At 34.1% G+C, this 20,929-nt stretch overlaps 2 protein-coding genes across 4 annotated transcripts in view; one reads left to right on the top strand and one right to left on the bottom strand.

Moving 5' to 3' along the window:
- The window catches only part of SESN1 (sestrin 1), a 104,784-nt gene extending 85,448 nt beyond the window's left edge, over nt 1-19,336 (top strand). For all 3 annotated transcript variants that reach the window (XM_037842395.1, XM_037842397.1, XM_037842396.1), the window contains exons 2-10: nt 4,441-4,506; nt 5,282-5,482; nt 6,119-6,301; nt 7,133-7,375; nt 10,790-10,937; nt 12,812-12,924; nt 15,005-15,195; nt 16,581-16,725; nt 18,155-19,336. In XM_037842395.1, coding sequence (XP_037698323.1) covers nt 4,441-4,506; nt 5,282-5,482; nt 6,119-6,301; nt 7,133-7,375; nt 10,790-10,937; nt 12,812-12,924; nt 15,005-15,195; nt 16,581-16,725; nt 18,155-18,241 — 1,377 coding nt within the window. In that variant the 3' untranslated portion in view covers nt 18,242-19,336. The remainder of the gene's footprint in view (nt 1-4,440; nt 4,507-5,281; nt 5,483-6,118; nt 6,302-7,132; nt 7,376-10,789; nt 10,938-12,811; nt 12,925-15,004; nt 15,196-16,580; nt 16,726-18,154) is intronic.
- Nucleotides 10,429-20,929, bottom strand: part of ARMC2 (armadillo repeat containing 2) — a 170,576-nt gene continuing 160,075 nt past the window's right edge. Inside the window, 1 exon segment of the mRNA XM_037844639.1 lies at nt 10,429-10,886. The gene's annotated coding sequence lies outside the window, so the exon portion shown is untranslated.

The raw sequence follows: 20,929 nt of genomic DNA on the forward strand, positions 1-20,929 counted from the left end.
CTTGTATATCAACTCCCTTTATCCAGTGTATGGATGGATGAGTAGAAAAATGGAGACAAAAACTAAATGAAAAACAGGGTGGGGGGGATGATTTGGGTGCTCTTTTTTACTTTTATTTTTTATTTTTATTTTTACTTTTTCTGGTATAAGGAAAATGTTAAAAAAAATAGATTGGGGTGATGAGTACACAACTATATGATGGTACTGTGAACAGCTGATTGCACACCACAGATGATTGTATGATATGTGAATATTATCTCAATAAAACTGAATTTTTAAAAAAACAGTGAACAAAAGAAGCCAATAAACAAAACCATTTTAAGCACTAAAAGAGAAACAACAAAAACAAACAAAAACAAACAAACAAAAAAACCCACCAAGCATATACTACCATATATAAAAGGACCTCCAAGGTATCAAGAACTCTTATGGAGGCTCAAAAGAGTAACAATTAAAGACACTAACTCTAGAACCAGACTTCCTGGATTCAATCCCCAGCTCCACCACTTAAGAGAATTGACTCTGAACCAAGACTACTTAGGTTCAAATCCCAGGGCTTTTGTCAACCAAATGTGTAAAATGGGATGAGAATAGCAACTGCTTCATAGGTGGATGCAAGGGTCAATCTAAGAGACTGATTTCTTTTTCATGAAGATTATAGAACACCAAATACTTTTTCCAGACTTTAACATCATAGATACATTACATGTTCCTTGTTTACAGACAATAGAACTTAAATACAGTGCCTGGCTCATGGTAAATACTATGTAAGTATTAGCTGCTGCCTGTTGTTGTTATTATTATTGACCCTAGATTGCTTTTTGCATGTTTGATTGCTTTTTGCCTGTTTATGTCAGCTAAGGAATAAGAGAAAACTGAAAGTCAGTTTGGTTCTCAGATATCATTGACAATGTCGGGGTTTCAGCCAGAGCTTAGGAGTACCATCTTACCTGATCTACTCTGCTACTTCTGAGACAGTAGATAACCAAATTTGTTAGACTTTGTACCTAAAACAAGACTCTCTGTAATGATGGGCTTATCTATAATTTGTAAAATATTCTATAGTTTATAATGTTGTGAGGCACTTGGGATTGGTGATATGTTTTTCATCATCATCTTTCCCTATTATACAAGTTAGGACCCTTCCGTTCAGAGGTTTTTGACAATTGTACACTTATTGAACAGGAGAGTCATTTTTTCCCTTCAGACTCTGTTCTGTACTTTTACTTTTTTCTCCATTCCACACTTGATTCCTGAGGGAAATTGTTTTAACATTATTCTATTTTTGTGCTATACTTTGGTGCATTTCCCAAGATGAGGAGTCTTTAAATGAGGACAAGCCTCATAGTCTCCTTTCAAGGTAATTGTCACCTGTTTACTTTTCCCAGAGGTTAATGCTCTGTTTGTGTGCAATGAGAGGCTAGGTAGGGTCAGTGATCCACTTCAAGCCAGTATTTGGACTGGGATAAATAGGGAGCATCCCAGAACAGCCCTATTTCTTCAGCAAGGATCATGTCATATTTTTGTATCCCTCTCATTTATCCAGTCCTTTAGCTAAGAAAAGAGAGAAAACAAGGTGCACCTTTTGGCTCCAGCCTCCAAGCATAGGAGACTAAATTCATGTGATTCTAGAATAGCAGTAACTGCATTTCCCATTATGTCAGTCCTGATCAACCCTGTCTGTTTGGGAAAGAATTGATAAAAGAAAATCTATCTCCACCCCTCCCCCCAATCATTTCTTTCTCTTCCTCTTTTTTTCCCCTTACCATTTTCCTTTCTGCTTTTTCAGAATAGCACAAACATCTTACAAGCACATCAGCTTTGAAAGATTATTGACCCTGGTAATCCAAGTATGAGCTGAGTAAAAATCTGTTTTACCTATAATTAGCCTTAAATAAAATAATGAAATGGGAATCGTGAATGTAAGAGACAGCTTCTTCCCATTACTCTCTTCAGTTCTCCATTCAGGCTCCAGCTCTCTTGCCATACTGGTGCTTCGTGAAAGAATAAATGTGATCTTAACATTAAGAGCTTAATGGGTCTCTAATCTATTTCCAAGAATGTTTGCTTTTTCTAAGCATCCTATATTTAAATGCATAGTTTTTCACTCTAAAAGAATACATTTCTAAAGAAATTTAGGAAGGAAGGATTTGGCGGCTGTTAAAAACTCAAGGAAGAGGGAGACAGTGATACTAACAAAAGATCCAATTTATAGGGACTTGAGGATTACAGAGGACCATTGGGAAAAACCCTTGCCATACACATAGGAAAGTATTCCATTTCTGAAGCATTGATAGCCACCTTCTTGGAATTGTAAAACTTGTTTTATTATAGTTTGGTGTAAAAGCTATATACCTGATATGGAAACAAAGTGAAAATAATATAATTCAACCTCTGTTTTGAGGCCTTTATTTTATCAATCTGATCTCATTAAGAAAAAAAAATACTATCCACGTGGTTTTAATGAAGAGGAAAAGTCCTAGAAATGGAATTACTGAGTTTTTCTCGCCTTACAAATAGTAATGTGATATATACAGTTATTTACCTTGTTTTTTTTTCCCCTCACATCATATATCTTTTAAATCAACCCATATAAGGCTGCTTCATTCGTTTTAAGGTCTGCATGTTGTTATAACGTGGTCTTTGTTAACTAAACTTTGTTAACTACTCAATTGATTAGCATTTAGGTTGCTTTTAATGTTGTACTATTACAAACAATGTTGCAGTGATTATTCTTTTACATATGACATTTCACAAATATGAGTATATCTATAAGTTAAGGTTTAGGATGGAATTGTCAATTCAGAAGGTCTGTGCCTATTTTATTTTAATTAATATTGCAAATTGCCCTCCATAGAGGTCATAGTAATTTATACTCCTTATATACTTCTTGATCCTTTTTCCTCACACTTCAAAACATTCCCATCAGCAAATATAAAAATAACTGTTTCTCCATCCCCTCTCCAACACAGCATGTAACCAAACTTTTTGCTCTTAAGCAATCTTTTAGGTGAAAAATGGTATCTCAAAGTACTTAACTTGCAGTTGATTTATTATGTGAGTTGAACATCTTTTCAACCACTTGTATTTCCCTTTCTTTGAACTGTCCATGTTCTTTGCTCGTTTTTCTCTTAGGTTGTTAGGGTTTTTCTTATTGATTTGTAGGAGTCTTTATTAAAGAAACTTAGCTTTGTTATGTAAGTTGCAAATATATTTCCCAGTTTTTTGTTTGCTTTTGACTCTTTTTATGTTGATTTATTTTTCCCATGTGAAATTATTTATTTTCATGTCATTAGATTCATCAGTCTTGTGTTTTATGACTTCTGGGTTTTGTGGCATTCTTAGGCCTTCGCCACTCCATGAGTGCTTTCTTCTAGTAGTGTAATTTGTTTTGTTTTGTTGTTACATTTTACTCTGATTTATTGTGGAGTAAAGTGTGACTTAGGGTTTCAACTTCACTTTTTCTACATGGCTATCCAGTTGTCCAAAGATCATTTGTTAAATAATCCATCTCTCCCCCATTTGAAATGCTGCCTTTTATACACTGAATTCTCAAGTATAATGTGTCTCAGTTATAAAATGACTAATAAACCCCTGAAACTGGTGTTTTCCTAATAATACATCTTGTTTAAATAACATAGTTTTCAAAGATTAAAGAAATGAGAATGGATAGATGCTGAATTTAGTCCAATATATTTTGTTTGAAATGTATGTAATTGGGTCAGAAATTCAGCAGAGCCTTATAGAGTCATCATTTTGTATAAAGTTTGCATTTGTGCCAAGATAATGTATTGAATAGTAGGAATGTTTTCTTCTGGCACTTAGTATAGGATATTCTTCTAAAATATAATATAAGCAAGGTTAATGACATCCTGTAGATAAAAAAACTTAAGGCAAATTTATAAACAAATGCAGTACTCTAAAATTATTTTACTCAACCACATAGAAAACATGCCCAGCAGTACTTTCTCTTTTGTGGATTTAAATAACTACTTTTTATTTTTCATAATATTTCTGCTCTCACTGTGGGGTGTAATTATAGATGTAATAATTGCATTTCCTCAGTGACAAGATGCATAGTGATATTTTATTTGGTTGGGTTTTGGATGTACAAACACATTGGTCTTATTTTGTATCACTGACAATCCACAGGGTTGGGTGCTCTGTGCTGAACTTTCTGTTCTAGACTTTCTGCCAAGTACTTTATGCAAAACTCTGGTTTTACTGAAACAGGTTTTATTGTTTTTAGTCAGAGTCTTTTAAGCTGTTCTTAACTATGTGATGCAAACAGAAGAGTTGGTATGTATATATAGGCATGAAAAGAAACCACGAAAACAAGCCTGTCCCTGTTCAACTGGATGTTTTTCCCTCCCATTCCTGTAGCCACAGTTCAAGTTGTTTACTGCTGGAGGCCTGAGATGGTGTGATTTTCTTTTCTAGGAACTTGGAATTAGAATTCCTCGACCACTAGGACACGGACCAAGCAGATTCATCCCAGAAAAGGAGGTATGTTGTTTTGTAAAAGTACATAGTGAACTGTATGCTTTTAAGGAAAAGCTCTCATGACCTACATGTTGGCATCTGGACAACTGTTGGTCAACATGTTTTATGCAGAGTTGATCACAGTTAATCATCGTGCTTTGGCAGTGAATCTGTGGGATTAGAAAGCTGTTGTAGTCATGTTGATTTCTAGTATTTCATGATGCTTTTTAAACACCCATATTTAATCAAGGAAAACCAAGACTTGTTTTTGATTAATGATACTCTATCCCCTCATATTTAAATGCTGTGCCCATAAACTTAGTTTAGTCCTAACCATCTACACAGGCTAGTATCAATGCTAGATTGGATCTTTAATTCTGAATATGCTCTGTGCTTTTTCACAAGGAGTGTTGGCTGTTAGTCAATTTTGGTTCTACTTAAATTGGGTGGCAGGAGGCATCGTTAGAAGGAAGAGCTTTAGTGTCTGTTTGCAAGTTCTGCAATTTTGATAATCTAAATCTGCTTCTTTATCTGGATTGTGGCCAAGTCCGCAAGCAGCCTATCTAAATAGCCTTTAGTAGTCAGCTTTTGTTGTTTATCCCCTACTTTATAATATGTAACTGTTTATTCTTCTATCTAGTTACTAGTTGAGTTTAAGTTTGTGTTGAATTGTAACCCCTTTCTTAAGCCAAATTTAATGTGCTTCTAAATGACACTTAGAATATAATGCATGCATTTTTTTTTTCTTTAACACCTATTTACAGTTTATGTAACCATGGTTTTCCTCTCATTTATACAGATTCTTCAAGTGGGGAGTGAAGACACACAGATGCATGCTTTATTTGCAGATTCTTTTGCTGCTTTGGGTCGTTTGGATAACATTACCTTAGTGATGGTTTTCCACCCACAATATTTAGAAAGTTTCTTAAAAACTCAACACTATCTACTGCAAATGGATGGGCCATTACCCCTTCATTATCGGCACTACATTGGAATAATGGTTTGTAAAACTTCAGTGAAAAATTCTTTCTGCCTGCTCTTATTGATGTCTGTAAGCAGTGCTTAATGCTTTAAACAGGGATAAATACTGATATTCTGACTTGTAGATTCCAGTTAGGTAGTATCTATTTTTCTCCTTTCTAAATAAGTATGCTCTTGGGTATAATTGAAGGAGAAACATATATTTATGCACTGTTGAGAACTCTCCTTCATGAAATAAGAGAATTAAGTACAATACAAGATCTATTTCATTATTATAAATATTTCACATTGACATAAATATTGCTAATCCTGTTTAATTTGTAAATATTCCATTATTTTATTGTCAACACCTTAACTGAAATTTCTTCTCAATCTGAGGTTCTGAAAGTTGGTACATATATGGAATTTCTAAAGTTCAAATTTTTTAATCAGATATTTTCTTTTTGCTTGGAATATTTCTGAGATGCTTTCTGTGTTGAAATTTGAATTTTTAAAATGTTTACATGAAAATTTAATTCTGTAGTTTATGGACATTTTGAAAACACACTAATCAAAATTTTAATTATCTGTTTTGCACATTCTAAAGAAAAAGGATTTATAGTAGTTCAAGATTTTAATTTTTATGAACAGAATAATCTTTTTGTTTCCTCTTAAGGCTGCAGCAAGACATCAGTGCTCCTACTTAGTGAACCTTCATGTAAATGATTTCCTTCATGTTGGTGGGGACCCGAAGTGGCTTAATGGCTTAGAGAATGCTCCTCAAAAACTACAAAATTTAGGAGAACTTAACAAAGTGTTAGCCCATAGGCCTTGGCTTATTACCAAAGAACATATTGAGGTAAGTAGTGAAATATTGCATCACAGATGTCTTTTTAAAATACTATCTTAAGCTAGTTTATTATGGTTCTATTTATTAACAAGGATAATAGGGAAAGTAGATTGACATTCTCTAGAAGTGTCTACCATGCAGTAGAAATTCTTGAAAACACATATTTTTGTTTTTTTCTGTTTTATAGAACATTTTAGATACTGCTACCTAATTGAAGCATCATATTAGCAAGAAGATATAGATTTGAATACAGTGTCTATTATATCATCAAGTAAGAGAAAAATTACAAAAGATTATAAAATAGATAATGAAGCAAAGGAACACAGAATTGAATTTGAAAAAGTGGACTTACCTTGGACATAACTTTGTAAATAAATGTAATTTGATTGTTTAGGAATATTCAAACCACTTTCTTCACAATTCCTTGAGGAGGCATGATAAACAAAAACATGGACATATCTCACACACAACTTCCATTTTAAACATAAATTTATTACATTTTGTTTGAGACTTTGAGCTGACACCACAGTTAATTCATTCATAATCCAGTCTCTAAAATATGACAACTGCTTTTAACAAAAAATGCATTCTATTGCATTTTTTACACCAGCATTTCAGCAAGTCAAAATTAATAATATGTTATTGTCAGATTAAGTTCTATTTATGAATGTTCATAAAAAATTAGCAAAATCTGGGTTCTACATATTCCAAATTATTGTTTTACACTAAGCTTTGTATAGTGATTAATCCTGTTTTCAATAGACTCAATACTAAGGTGAACTATATATTTCACCAACATCATATCCCTGTATAAAAGTATGTTCTGATTTTTTTCCTAAGGGACTTTTAAAAGCTGAAGAACACAGCTGGTCCTTAGCGGAACTGGTACATGCAGTGGTTCTACTCACACACTATCATTCTCTTGCTTCATTCACATTTGGCTGTGGAATCAGTCCAGAAATTCATTGTGATGGCGGTCACACATTCAGACCTCCTTCTGTTAGTAACTACTGCATCTGTGACATTACAAATGGCAATCACAGCGTGGATGAGATGCAGGTCACTTCAGCAGGAAATATTTCAGTAAGTATCTATTATGTTACCAGATTGTCATAAGAATAATCACAATAATTGCTGTTAACATGGTTTCTTCATTTGGCTTCATTTGGCTTCTTAGAAAAATCCACCCCAGGTAAGTGCATAGAGGTATTAGACCCTTATACCTATTCATTCAGCAAGTCTTTATTGACTACCTCTAAATGCCTAGTCCTAGTGTAGGTGCTAAGGAATATACAGAATTATAAGATTTCCTAGGATGTCACACTTGAGTAATTTTAGGATCAGGAACTACCAGCATGTGCCCTATCAGTGCCAGTCAGGATTGAATGGCTACCATAGTGGGATATCGGGAGGCTGAGACCAGTATAGACGCTTCCCTTTCACGTTAGTGGTTGGTGCTTGATTGCATCCTCCTCTTCCCTTCTGCACAAATGAAGTGAGCTGACATCTGAATTGTTCATCTTTTAGGAGATTTAATTAGACTTAATCTGAAAATTTTTCCCTTTAAAATTCTTTTTTATGTTTAACTTTGCACAAATAAAATATCAGGTGAACGTAAATTGATTTGCTTTGTTTTAAAATGCTTTAAATTACTTTTAAATACTTTCACCTTTATTGCTTATCTCCTCTGACTTTTGTATTTTCTGTTTTGTTATTCCTTTGAAACAGATCAAAACATGCTGAATTTTCTATAAGTAGATTTTAGTTCCTGTAACAATGAGTCAAAATTCCCTCTGTGTTCTTTTACTATAGTGAAAAAGCAAGAATTTATTTTATGTTTCAAAAGAGAAATCACAGAAGCAGCACTGCAGCCTTCTGAACACTTTGTACACATTTTCTCAGTTGTATTATTCTGTTGAAACAGATTTGGGCAGGTTAAATTGTCTCTAACTTTACATATTTGACTTTGGGCAAGTTATCTAACCCCTCTAATCCTCAGTTTTCTCATGTCTAAATAAAGGTCAAACTCAAGGTGGTTGTGTGGTTTAAATGAAATGTCTCTAAAGAGATAAAAGGCCTACTACATTCTGGAGGTTATTCTTGTGCATTATAATAATATCCATTTTGGTTTTTAGTGTATTAAAATAGCTAGGAAGGAAATACCTGAAACTGTTGAACTGTAATCCAGTAGCCTTGATTCTTGAAGACTTTATAACTACATAGCTTATACTGTATGACCATGTGATTGTGAAAACCTTATGGCTCACGCTCCCTTTACCCAGTATGTGGACCAATGAGTAGAAAATGGGGACAAAAAGTAAATGAATAATATGGGGGAGGAGGGGTATGGGATGTTTTGCGTGTTCTTTTTACTTTTATTTTTATTCTTATTTTGATTTTGGGGGGTAATAAAAATGTTCAAAAATTGTGGTGATGAATGCATAACTATATGAGGATATTGCGAACAATTGTTTTACACTTTGGATGATTGTATGGTATGTGAATATATTTCAATTAAAAAAATGGTTAAAACAAAAAAGACCTAGTACAGCACTTGGCTTTTATCAAGTGCTAAGTAAGAGGTAGCATTTACATATGGTGAAATCAGCACATGAAGGAAAATCATTTTCCCAAGGTTGGTCACAGCTCTGTGCTGACTAGGACAAGGACCATCAGTTTACCCTCTGTAGAGCTACCTAGATTCATGCTGTAGACTTGCAGTCACTGATTATTTATGATTCTCCTTTCCAATAGATAAGCTCCCCATTTCCATGTTTAAGTTGAATACTTTTAGAAGGTTCACAGTCCACACTGATGACACTTGACAGTGAACTGAAATAGCTTATTCTTAGATACAAATTGGATATCTGACTCAGTTCTTCAAATACAAATGATAAAAAACAAACACAAAAAAGAATTCCCTCATACACTATTAAGATTTTAATACTAAGATAAAATGCCTTTTGTTTTGTTCTGTTTTATTTTTTACCACAAACACCTTTAGCAGATTAGTCAAACAGTAAAAGAAACATACTTTGTTTCCTTTCACTCATTTCAGTATAATTTATAAAAAACTGTCTTTCCTAAGAACATGTTAGGGGAAAATGGATAAACAAAATAAATACATTAATGTAATGAGGGATAATGTGAATTGTCAGAGACCTTGTTGGTTTTTTTGTTTTGTTTTGTTTTATTTTGTTTTAAACCTTGGGTTATTCTATTAACCAACCTAATCCTTTTCAGCCCTTTTTTGTTTGGTTATCGACCCTGTCCCTTGAATAATTATGGAGATGTCTGTACCACAAGAACCATCAGTACCATCATAGAAACCACTTTCCATCACATCATTAGAGAAGGTGCTTAGGGCAGACTATTTCTCCTAATATAGAATTATACTGACAGTTATTCTGCAGCAAATATTTCTTGAGTTTCTACTGTGGGCCAGGTACTATGCTAGGCTCTGGGTATATACTGTCAAACTAAATACAGGTTTCTGTCCCTATGAAGGGTTGGTCTGGGGAGAGGCAGACATTAAACCAATAAATATGCAGATGATTGTACAATCACAAATTGGGATTGGTACTCTGAAGATAAAAGCAGTGTGCTGTGAGAAAATAATTGGGCATGGGAGTAGACATGGTCAGGAGATGCATGTAAGCTGATGCCTGGGGGATCAATGGATATAAGCCAGATTGAAAAGAAGGGTAGGAGAAGAATATTCCTGGCAAATGATGAAATTTATAAAGGAGGAAATATTACTTTTGTATCTGAACATTGATATTTGGAGTTTTATAAATAAAAACTCCATAAATTTGATCCATCTTTCATAGTAAGGATGCAGCAGGAGATAGAAGTGTAACTTGTTTGACTAGTTCAAGACCACTTGACCAGTCCTCATGTGTCAACCACACCACCATAGAGTTGACGCTGTTGGAGTCATACCAGCAAGTGACTGCTGTCAGCCCCCATTTGCAGAGGTCAAGTGGCCAACTCTAGCCCAAAGGATGTTTCATTTTTATTTGGGAAATTGTACAGAGTTGCTTATGATAATTTTAAAGATGAGAGATGTAATATTGACAATATGTCCAATGCACCAAATTAATGCAATACTACTTATACTTTGTGTATCTTATTTATTTAACTGATTGAGCAAGTAGAAGTTACTTTTCAAATATTGTTTTAAATTGACAAATAGTACTAAATTTTAATTTTTAAACAGTGTAAACAATGAATGGCTTTATTACTAATTTTACAAGGTAAAAGCATTGGAGTGTGTTTCTAAAATAATTTTTCTCTTATATTTAAAAATCTGCATATCTGTTTACCTAATAGGCCAAGATAATTCAGTTTTTGATTTATTAACTTACATTAAAATTATAACAAGGACTATTTTTCCCATATTCTAAGTACAAATCCCTATGTGACAGATTTAGGAGAAAATTCATAAATTTCATCTTGTGTCTGACATAGATAACATTAATTATATTTTCTCATCAGGTAAGTGATTCCTTCTTTGAGGTCGAAGCTCTTATGGAAAAGATGAAGCAGTTACAGGAATGCCGAGATGAAGAAGAGGCGAGTCAGGAAGAGATGGCTTCACGTTTTGAAATAGAAAAAAGAGAGAGCATGTTTGTTTTCTCCTCAGGTAAGAGCAACCACTACACAGTCAATTTTTCTATTGCTTACAAATAACTCTTTTGTTCAGAGAATTTAAGTAAAAAATTGTGAAATCATTAATCCAAATATGTCTTTCCTTTTAGAGAAGCCATTGGATAGGTATTCCTACTTAAAAATAATTTTTGAAGGAGGTAACTAATTCAGTATATTGCCTGGAAACTAATAGTTGCAAGCTCCCCAGGTCTACTCAGCTGTGTGTTTGGGAAGTATGCTTCTCTCTAGTTTGTTTCTTGCATTTTGAGTTAGTAATGGCTCTGGTATTTTTCAGTGCACTTCTCTTTTCAGCCTGTATCAACCTTTTCCCATACAAAAACTTGAGCATCAGCAAAGTGCTAGGAAAAAGGGTCCAGACTTCCAAAAGAATGGTACCAGTTATAGACCAGTGAAGGGTCAAGTGAACTATTTCCATTATATACTGGTTTTTCTTTGGACTTTCTAATGTGCCAAAAATAATGATGTTGACTCTTTTATAACTTATCTCAACGGTTACATAGAAAATTATGTTTTTTTAACTTTTTTAAGAAATTTAATACATCTTCTAGATAATCTTTATGGTAAAATATGTGTATTTTCAGTGTTTCAAGTCAATGAGAAACTTGGATTTGAAGTACTAAAGATTGTTTTACTAGTGACTTTTTAAGAACATATTACTTATTTTGAAATACAATGTAATATAAAAGTAAAATTAAGTATTGACTAATATTGAAGTATTGTAATTAGCTAGGGACCTCAGAAGTTAAAGTAGAATACTGGTCATATTTTGCCACTGCCAGTAGTCAGTGTTTGTCCTTGTTATACCATTACCTCATCAGAAAGAATTAAGGAAGTTACAGTGAAAATCGCTGTAGGCTAGGAAGGAGGACATTTGGTTTCTCACTGCTAATGAGCTCTGTGAACTTGGTTAAGTCAGTTAATATATGAACCCCTCTTTTTTTCTCTTCCTTAAAATGAGGAAATTGAGTTCGTAAAGTCCCAAGATTCTTTCCAGCTAAATCCTTTATGTTTAGCCCTTATCTATATACAGTGTACAAGATTTAACATATAAACAAGGTAACTTAAAGGAGAAAATGTTTATAAAAGTATCTCAAAATGTATAGAGTAAAACTGTGTTAGTGTTAAAAGCATCATATTTCTTAATAGAAAAGAAAACATCAAATTTGTATAAATAGAGGTTGGGCATTAGCTTGTTTTTCCTGCAGAAAAGTTTTTGTTTCTGTCATATAATACCATGTTTACTTGAAACTATAATCTCATCATTTCCTAAACCTGATGATAATCCAAAAAGGCTTCAGGCAGTGCAAGAAGCATTGTAAAGATTATGACTCACAGGACCTCTTTCCTTTATTCAGCATTCTAGAATTGTTTCTAGGACCATTGCACTGTTAGAAAAATCATATTAAATATAGTGTGACGTTAATATTCAAGTGAAGTAGATGAAGTGCTAAATTTTAGAGCTTGGCTGATTTTAATAGTTGTTATTAACACCTTAAAGATAATCCAAAAGGATGGTCATACTTTGAGCACATACTTTTAAGTAGAACTTAATATCCATAAATTGGGGTGGGGATGCAGAGGGAGAGAAGGACCATAAAAGAGGGGAATAAAAGGCACAGAGAATAAAATCATGAATTTTTTTTTATTACAGGGAGTCTACCTTTAGTACATTCCATTTACTACATAAGGTGCTGCACGCTATAGCTTTAAGACTTTATTTTGTTTGATAGTGATTACTCAGTGTCAGAGACAGGGTTATCCTATTTTTACTTGCTATGGGTAAAATGAATTTTAACTAGCATCCTGTTTTTTAAAAGCTTTCAATGTTTTTTTTTTTTAACATTTCAGATGATGAAGAAGTTACACCAGCAAGAGATGTATCTCGTCACTTTGAGGATACTAGTTATGGCTATAAGGATTTCTCTAGACATGGGATGCATGTTCCAACATTTCGAGTCCAGGTAAAACTGCAATTTTTTGTGTGCACATAATTGGTTAGAAATACTTCAGTCTGGCTTCAAATAAGAAAGAGCCTCTTGGATTTGAAAACTGTAAAATGTTGCAGAAAGAAGTAACTTTCCTATATATAGGCAATTCTCTTAATATTTTATTGTTGTGAAAGTTCATAAGTCAGTTGTTCAGAATTCAAAATACATTCACCAATAAAACAAAATTCCAGTGGTAGTTAGGCTCCCAGGATGGTGCACAAAAAAACTCATTTAAAGGTCATAATATAGCTGAACAATAAATAATAGTTTTACTAAATCTAGCCAGCATTTATAGCAGTGGTTTTTCTCCCTGTCTCCTTCTGAACCCCAGTGTTAAACTGAGGCAATTACCTGCCCTGATGTATACCAGGCCTCCAGGTCTGAGTGCTGGAAGACAAGTCCTCAGTGTTCCATGAAGAGAGAGAGAGTGTGTGTGTGTGTGTGTGTGTGTGTGTGTGTGTGTGTGTGTTGGGGGGGTAGAGGGAGGTGGGGAGGTTGAGAAAATAAGAGGTGAGGGATGTGCTCAAGTTAGGACTTATAGGAAGAGTAAATGTTTTGTTGTTGCAGATACCACAGAAAATAAGTCATGAAAATTACAGTATCCTCATTCCCTTTAAAATATTAACCAAATGTTATTTGAAATGATGAGAATTTTTGAGGGTTTCCAATTCAAATTTTAGGAGGATTCACACTAATAAATGTTCTGAAATTACTTAATACTTGTCTCTTAGAGTGAATAAAATTAGTGATGTAGAGAGTAGAATTACTAGTGGTAGACCCAGTTTCCTTACCTCCCAAATCATTAACTCTGAAATATACAGTAAAATTTTCTCATGTAGTTCTGTATATATAGAGTCCATGGAAGCTTAAGGACCTGGTGGTCCTCCAGGATACCAGGCTCCTTCTCTGTTTTTGCTTGGCAGGAAGCATTATGCTAAGTGCTTCACAAGCAGTAACCTGTAGTTTCAGACTAAAAGTTGAGAATCCTAACTAATTAGCAAATACTTATCTATTCTGTGCTCTAGTTTTGTAAGACTGTTTCCAGTCTATCAGTAGAAGCATACTGTAGGTTAAATGTATGTCTTAAATAATCTGTTGTGTAAATATTTAATTCAGAGAGTGGATACTCCTAACTTTCCCAATTATTATAAGAGACCAGTGTGGTATGATAACTATTTTACCAGAATTATGAAAATATTTGAGAACTGTGAGATTTTGTTTCTTTGCTCATGGAGCTAAGATATCTTGTTTAAGGAGAGAAAATTTGGCATAAGGAAGAGTTATAGAATATTTATTCTCAATAAATTGTGTCGTGAAATATAACTGATTAGAAATTGAAGAGATCATGAAGTATGAAAGTTTTATGTAAGGAGATTAGGATTTGAGAGATTTAGAGGGTCAAAAAACAAGGGCAACTCAACTTTCTGCATGATTTTTTCTATAAACCTACAACTGCTCTAAAAAAATTTTTTTTTTAAATAGGCAGTGGGAACTGTAGACAATAATTTAGCTTAGATTGAGGTACAGATTGAGGGAAGGGGATTGTAAAGAGACTGATTGGGCTGCTTAGAGCTTCAAGCAAAGTATTCCTACTTCTAATTAGTGGGAAATTAGTTTAAATTGGTCAGGTATGCCTTAAATGCCAGACAGCAGTTTCGAGTAGATTAAATAAGGTTTGTATTGTTCTTGTCCAAAAGGATGGCATATTGTCAAAGAGGTGTTTTAGGAAAATAAAAGTGGGAGCAACATAGAATTGGGGGCTTATTAAATTTCATTTGAGGTGAAAAGAAAGGAAGGAGGAAGATTTAATGCAGGAAACCCAATTAGGAAACTAAGTTAATAAGACTGAGAGTCAGGAGGAGAGTGGGAGGAAAATGAATGAGTGATGGAGGTAGTGAATTAAAAATTCACAAAATTTGAGGACCATTTGAATGGTTGCAGCAATAGAATAGTAGAGAGAACTCCAGAGATTAGTTACCTCTTGTGGCTGAGTTAAGAGAGAAGATAAAGCTACATTTTAGGTATTCACATTCACTCTGTTCTCTGTTTTTAGGACTATTGCTGGGAAGACCATGGGTATTCTTTGGTAAATCGTCTTTATCCAGATGTGGGGCAGCTGATTGATGAAAAATTTCACATTGCTTACAATCTTACTTATAATACAATGGCAATGCACAAAGATGTTGATACCTCAATGCTTAGACGTGCTATTTGGAACTATATTCACTGCATGTTTGGAATAAGGTTAGTTTGTTTTCTTCTTATGTTTATAAAAAGAGATATTTTTCTTTGGACTACATTTTTTTCAGGTGCTTGGAGCACACACACATACCATATACTCATAACCATCTCTTCTCCAATAACTTTTTTTTTTTTTTTGCTTGTGCTTCAAAGAACCAACCCCTTGGCAGCTAAGTTCATTTCCTCTCTCCTAGCTAGGCCTAAGGGAGAGTTGGGGTCATTGGTAAGATTAAATGACAGCTACCTCCAGGGAGAGAGAAGAAAAGGGCAGGCAAGCTGTTCCTAGGGAATAAAAGAGAAGTGGCAAAGCTTGTCACTGAATGTCTCTGGGATCTTTTTTTTCTCACCATCTACCTCCTTTTTTGTCCTCATCCGACACCCTTCTTTCTGCCTTCTTGGATCTCAGCACCCTTATATAGCCCCTCTGGCTATTCTCAAGCTCCTTCTAAAGAGTAACTACTCCCATAATACTTCATCAAAATTCTCAAGTCCTTACTGTTAGGTATTCAGTCACATTATATTGTGTAGAAAATGCAGTCAATTGTACACCCAGTTCTCACACATGTACACAAACTCCATGCTGCAGTACTTTCTGATTAATTTGGCTATCAAATCATGCTTTGTTTTGCTTTTCAGTAGCCAAACTGTTGACATAAGGCTCCTGAATGGTTGTAGAACAAGCTTTTCAGGAGCTCTCTACCGTTTCCAGTGGAGACTTCTTGTGCTTGGGTGTTCTGGAATCCATCATCCATTGCAGCAGGGCACATATTGATGCCTGGGACCATCTTAGCTAAAAGCAGAGCAGCCTCTCCTAAGTATAGATACCATGAGGCTGTCTATAGACCATCCTTCCCTCCAGGACTACCCCCCTTTTTTTGTCCTCATCTGACACCAGAAACTCCTAGGGTAAATAAAATTCTAGTTACATTTTATTTACATAAATGGTTTGTCCCTTATATTTCTGTGTTATAGTGCCAATAATAAATACAATTGCCTGGTTAATTTGTTGTTAATTTCATAATTTCAGCAATAGTCATAAGCTCTGTTCCCAGAATTTGTTGCTCTCGGTGTTGTTGCTTGTTCATGATTATAAATAATATACTATTGCTTGGGATCCAGTGCTACAATGTAGTACTGTCAAGTTTCAGGAATTATTTTCTTGGGTACTGGCAAGTCTTCTGTTCCTTTCCTTAGGGTCTCTATTTCTTACCCATTTATACTCACTTATCCATCCTCACTTAAACATTTTAAGGTTTTTATTACCATTTTTGGGAACAGCTGCCTGCCCAAAGAGGGAAAACATTCAGCATTTACTATCAATGTCTATACTTTTATAAGAAGAAAACAGACCACAGTGAAAATGTAATTCTCACTTTGTATTTTAACAGATATGATGATTATGACTATGGTGAAATTAACCAGCTATTGGATCGTAGCTTTAAAGTTTATATCAAAACCATTGTTTGCACTCCCGAAAAGGTTACCAAAAGAATGTATGATAGCTTCTGGAGGCAGTTCAAGCACTCTGAGAAGGTACGTGCCCATTGTGGCTTGTTTAGTCTGTAACTATCAGTGATCCTTAGTCTCCTCCACCTAACCTAATAACTTTCAAATCCTTTTCATCACCCATACCAACCCAAAGAACATCTTCCCAGCTGCCTCAGGATACTCCTTGGATTATCACCTCATTACGGTGATAAAGTAAAAGAATAAAGATAGAGAGGACAGGTGGGCTGGCTCATCTTCAGAAGTCCTGGCATCACTGTTACCACTTAGAAGAAAGAAGAGTGTTTTGCAAGAGCCCTTTGTAATTGTCTATAGGTAGAAAGGCCTAGTCTGTTTGAAACTGACTAAAGCAGTGGTGAGATTTTCTGAAGTTTTAACAACTTCAGAAGAGGAGAGATGCAATCAAAAATAAATGAAAGTTTAAAACATCAATCCAAAAAGAACATCAGATAGCATTGATTTTACTGAGCAATCAATATCCTATTAAACCCAAGACTTTTGTCCTAGTTATTCAGTGGCACATAAAAGAAAAAAAAAATAAAATAAAGAAGTACGTTTTCTAAGATTTTCTAATTATCTTTTATTAGGAAATTCTGTAATTTCTTAGCAGCTATTTTGGTATGCAAAAATGTATATATAATTTTCTAAAATGTAAATAGCAGTAGTTTAGTATATCTGCTTGAATTCATATTGTACAAATCTTTACCAAAATATTTATTATAAAAATTAGTAAAATTGTTTAACATGTTTACAAAAATTTCTGGATGTGTGCACATAAACATTTTCAAGCTTGCTTTACAAAAAAAGTGCCAGTTCTATCCATGTGCTCCTAGTGACTCTCAAAAGTAGTTCAAAGAGGAAAGAAGTGGATAGCACAGACTTGTAATGCAGCATTAATTAATAACGACTTACTGTGTGACATTCACGAAAGATCCTTTGCTATCACATAGTAAAAATACTAAAAATTATTCCATTTTTATGAAAAACAAAACCAAAACAACATATAACCAAGTTGTAAGACCGTTTCCTCAGATTACTTGTTACCATGAAAAACTGCAGATATTACTGACACCTCACATTATTTACTTTACAAATAGTTAAAACCCTTGAAATTCAAAAGGAAACCCACAAGAACTATTCTCCTCCCAGTACATTCACTGAATGCACATTTAAGTGAGCAAATCTCATTTTGATAGTGCCCTTTGTGTAAAGTGACTACAATATAGCACATTTGTATTTTTAACGGATACTAACATTAAGATGAATGATCTCTGCAAAACCAGCAGCCTGTACTTTAGTAACAGTTATCATATGCAAAAAGAAAAAAAAAGCCCTGAGTCAGTACAAAATGTACTTATTTTTGGTGTTTTTTTATTAGATGTATTAGATGACTGCAAAAACTGTGATTGTGAATCCTTGTAATCCTATCTAATATAATCATGTGTTTTATGTTCAGGTTCATGTTAATCTGCTTCTTATAGAAGCTAGGATGCAAGCAGAACTCCTTTATGCTCTGAGAGCCATTACCCGCTATATGACCTGATGCCTTTCCTCCGTTAAAGATGATGGAATGATCAGCAGATATAGTCTACAAGGGGAAGGTACTAAGCCCCAGGACCAATGGTAGATAAAAGAATTCAGAAATCCATTGCGCCATGATTCCTTTAGTTTCTGCTATTTTACTGTGGAAATGCCACTGCTGGCATGAGCAGTGAATGCTTGGCAGCTTCAAGGTTAGAGCTGTGAAGAAGGGCTGCCATTCACAGTATTTTGCTTTTTGACAGTACAAGATGCTGTATAACTTTTAATACAGCAAATAGTAACTCTCCAAATCCTGTTGCTTTTATGTTAAATAACAAGAATTGGAGCATGCAAAGAATGAGACTTGGACAATGACTTAAGCTTTATATATAAAGAATTTTAGAAATCTTGGTGCTGCTCTTCCTGCTGGTGAAATGAATAGAATGGCTGTTCCAGTTAAGCTATTAGTAATAAAAGTGAACACTGCTACTATCTGAGCCTACATACATAATTTGCGTGGTTTCAAATTAAACTTGCCTATGTGTTCATTGTTTTGCATCTAAAATAGCATAGAATTATTACTCACAGCTCAGCAAAGACCATTTTGATGGTAATAGTTCATTTCTTTCACTATAGTTCTTTTTAAATTCAGAGTTACTGAATGACAGTAAATTATAGTGGTGTCTTAAAGATTTTCTTCAAAAAACAATCTTAAATGAAAGTCTGAAAATTATAAGAAAAACTGCCTATCTTTTGATATACTGTTTCCCAAGATTCTCTGACACTGGAGGGCAGCTGTCTTGTGCAGTATTTTTGTTTCCAGCACCAAAGATGTGGGAAATGTTGCTGTACACTACTGCACAGTTCTGGGTGCGTTATGTCCCTCCACTCCTGCCTGCCTCCATGGTCCCCACTTTAAAGGTTGTGCAGCTCCTTAAATAATAAAGCTGGAAAATATTTTTGTCAGGTTATCAAGTTTGACTTGCAAAAAATGTTAACTTTGTTTGAAATGCAAACAGGTTTAAAAAATGTATTAAGTACTTTGTATTCTGGAAGCATGAATTGCCTTTCAATTCTGTCAGTATTATTGGTATTTTTCAATAAAGAGTAATTTTTCTCCATTTTTATTTCCTGTCTCAATCCCTTAGAAAGTCAGGACTTCATATAAGTACCAATTTGGAGTTTCTATTTACTTTTATAAGCTCAGTAGATTCACTCTTAAATGATGCTGTAATGAAATGAGAGAGATGGCCATTACATGTTGAAACCCTCCAAGTCATTTTGGAGAATACAAAAAGGAATGTACCTTCAGGATCTTATCTAAAACCATAATTATCTGGAAATGACTGGTATGGTCTCTATGCCTGGTCTCTTTTTAATTGAAATGGTTTTAGAGTTCCAAAACAATTATTAAAAACAAGGACTCATTAGGGAGAGACTGCAGAAGAAAAAGTGATATTTTGTCAAACAGCTATTTTTTTTACTGTTACTGTTGTTGTAATAACTGTATTACTCACCAAAACATTTACTGAGCTCCATCTAGTGCATACAAATTTATAATGTGTGTATGGGACGGTGGGGGAGTAGAAGTGGTACCTACTGTCAAAGACGTAAGCCCTACTCAAAAGATAAGACTACCACCTTAGATTAAAAAAAGATTATTATCTTCAGTATATTTTTCATTTAAAGAAGTGTATGTTGTATTAGATTAACCAAAAAAGCACTCTTCCCAAATGTTTTCTTTAGACTTTTAAGTCCATTTTTAGTTAGCTTACAATAATATACACACGGTTCTACCCATTGACTTTGCATCATGCATTTGCCCCCTTCTGTCTGCTGAGTTATTTCACCATAGCAATATAGGTGAATACAAGAAGTAAGGTTGCACTAAATATATTTAAAATTTTACTCATCCTGCTTTTGCATTTTGGTCTTTGTGCCTTTTCCCTTCAAAATACAAAATTTCTAGCAGAGACTTTAATCAGCTGTAGGATGTTCACAAAGCTAGATCAACTAGAATACAGTATCTTATGCCACTGAAACATAATAGCCCAGAAATCAGAAGTTGAAGTGAAAATTTTAATGAGTAGAAAAGTATGCTTATACCTAAAGTAATAAAAGGTATGCATATGATATAAAGTTGATGTTTCAGGGCCTCCCATTTAACAGGTGCTTCCTGTTATGCAATGTTTTCCCAAAACTAAACACACAGGATTTCTAATGTTACTATAATCTTTGAAACTAATAGTTTCCAAAATAATTGGAAAGACTATTCTTTCTATGAGATATCAAAAGCCTCCTGCAAGAGGAAAAATTTTTTCTGAAATAATAATGAAACGGTTTCTTGGTGAGGTTTCCAAAATTTGATTTTTAAAATCTGAGCTTTTTGGTAAAATTCTGGGACCTATTATATTAGGCCAAACTTAATTGAGTAACTTTTACTGTAAGAATGAGATTAAATTCTGAACACTTCTGTATTCACCACAATATTTAGGTTAATTCTCTATACAAAAAGCAGTGATGCTTTAATTTAAAAACCAAAGGGTTTTTATTCTAATAGTTTAGCTATTCCGAATTAGTTTTGATGCAGACAGTTGATAGATAAGTAGATAAATAAAGCTTGTTGGATAAGCATGTTTTCTATCATTAAGGTACCTTAAAATGTATTAGCACATTTGTGAGTGAGGCAAGTAGATGGTTCCAAGCTGTC

The sequence above is a fragment of the Choloepus didactylus genome, chromosome 7 (assembly GCF_015220235.1).
Source record: "Choloepus didactylus isolate mChoDid1 chromosome 7, mChoDid1.pri, whole genome shotgun sequence".
Taxonomy (NCBI): Eukaryota; Metazoa; Chordata; class Mammalia; order Pilosa; family Megalonychidae; genus Choloepus; species Choloepus didactylus.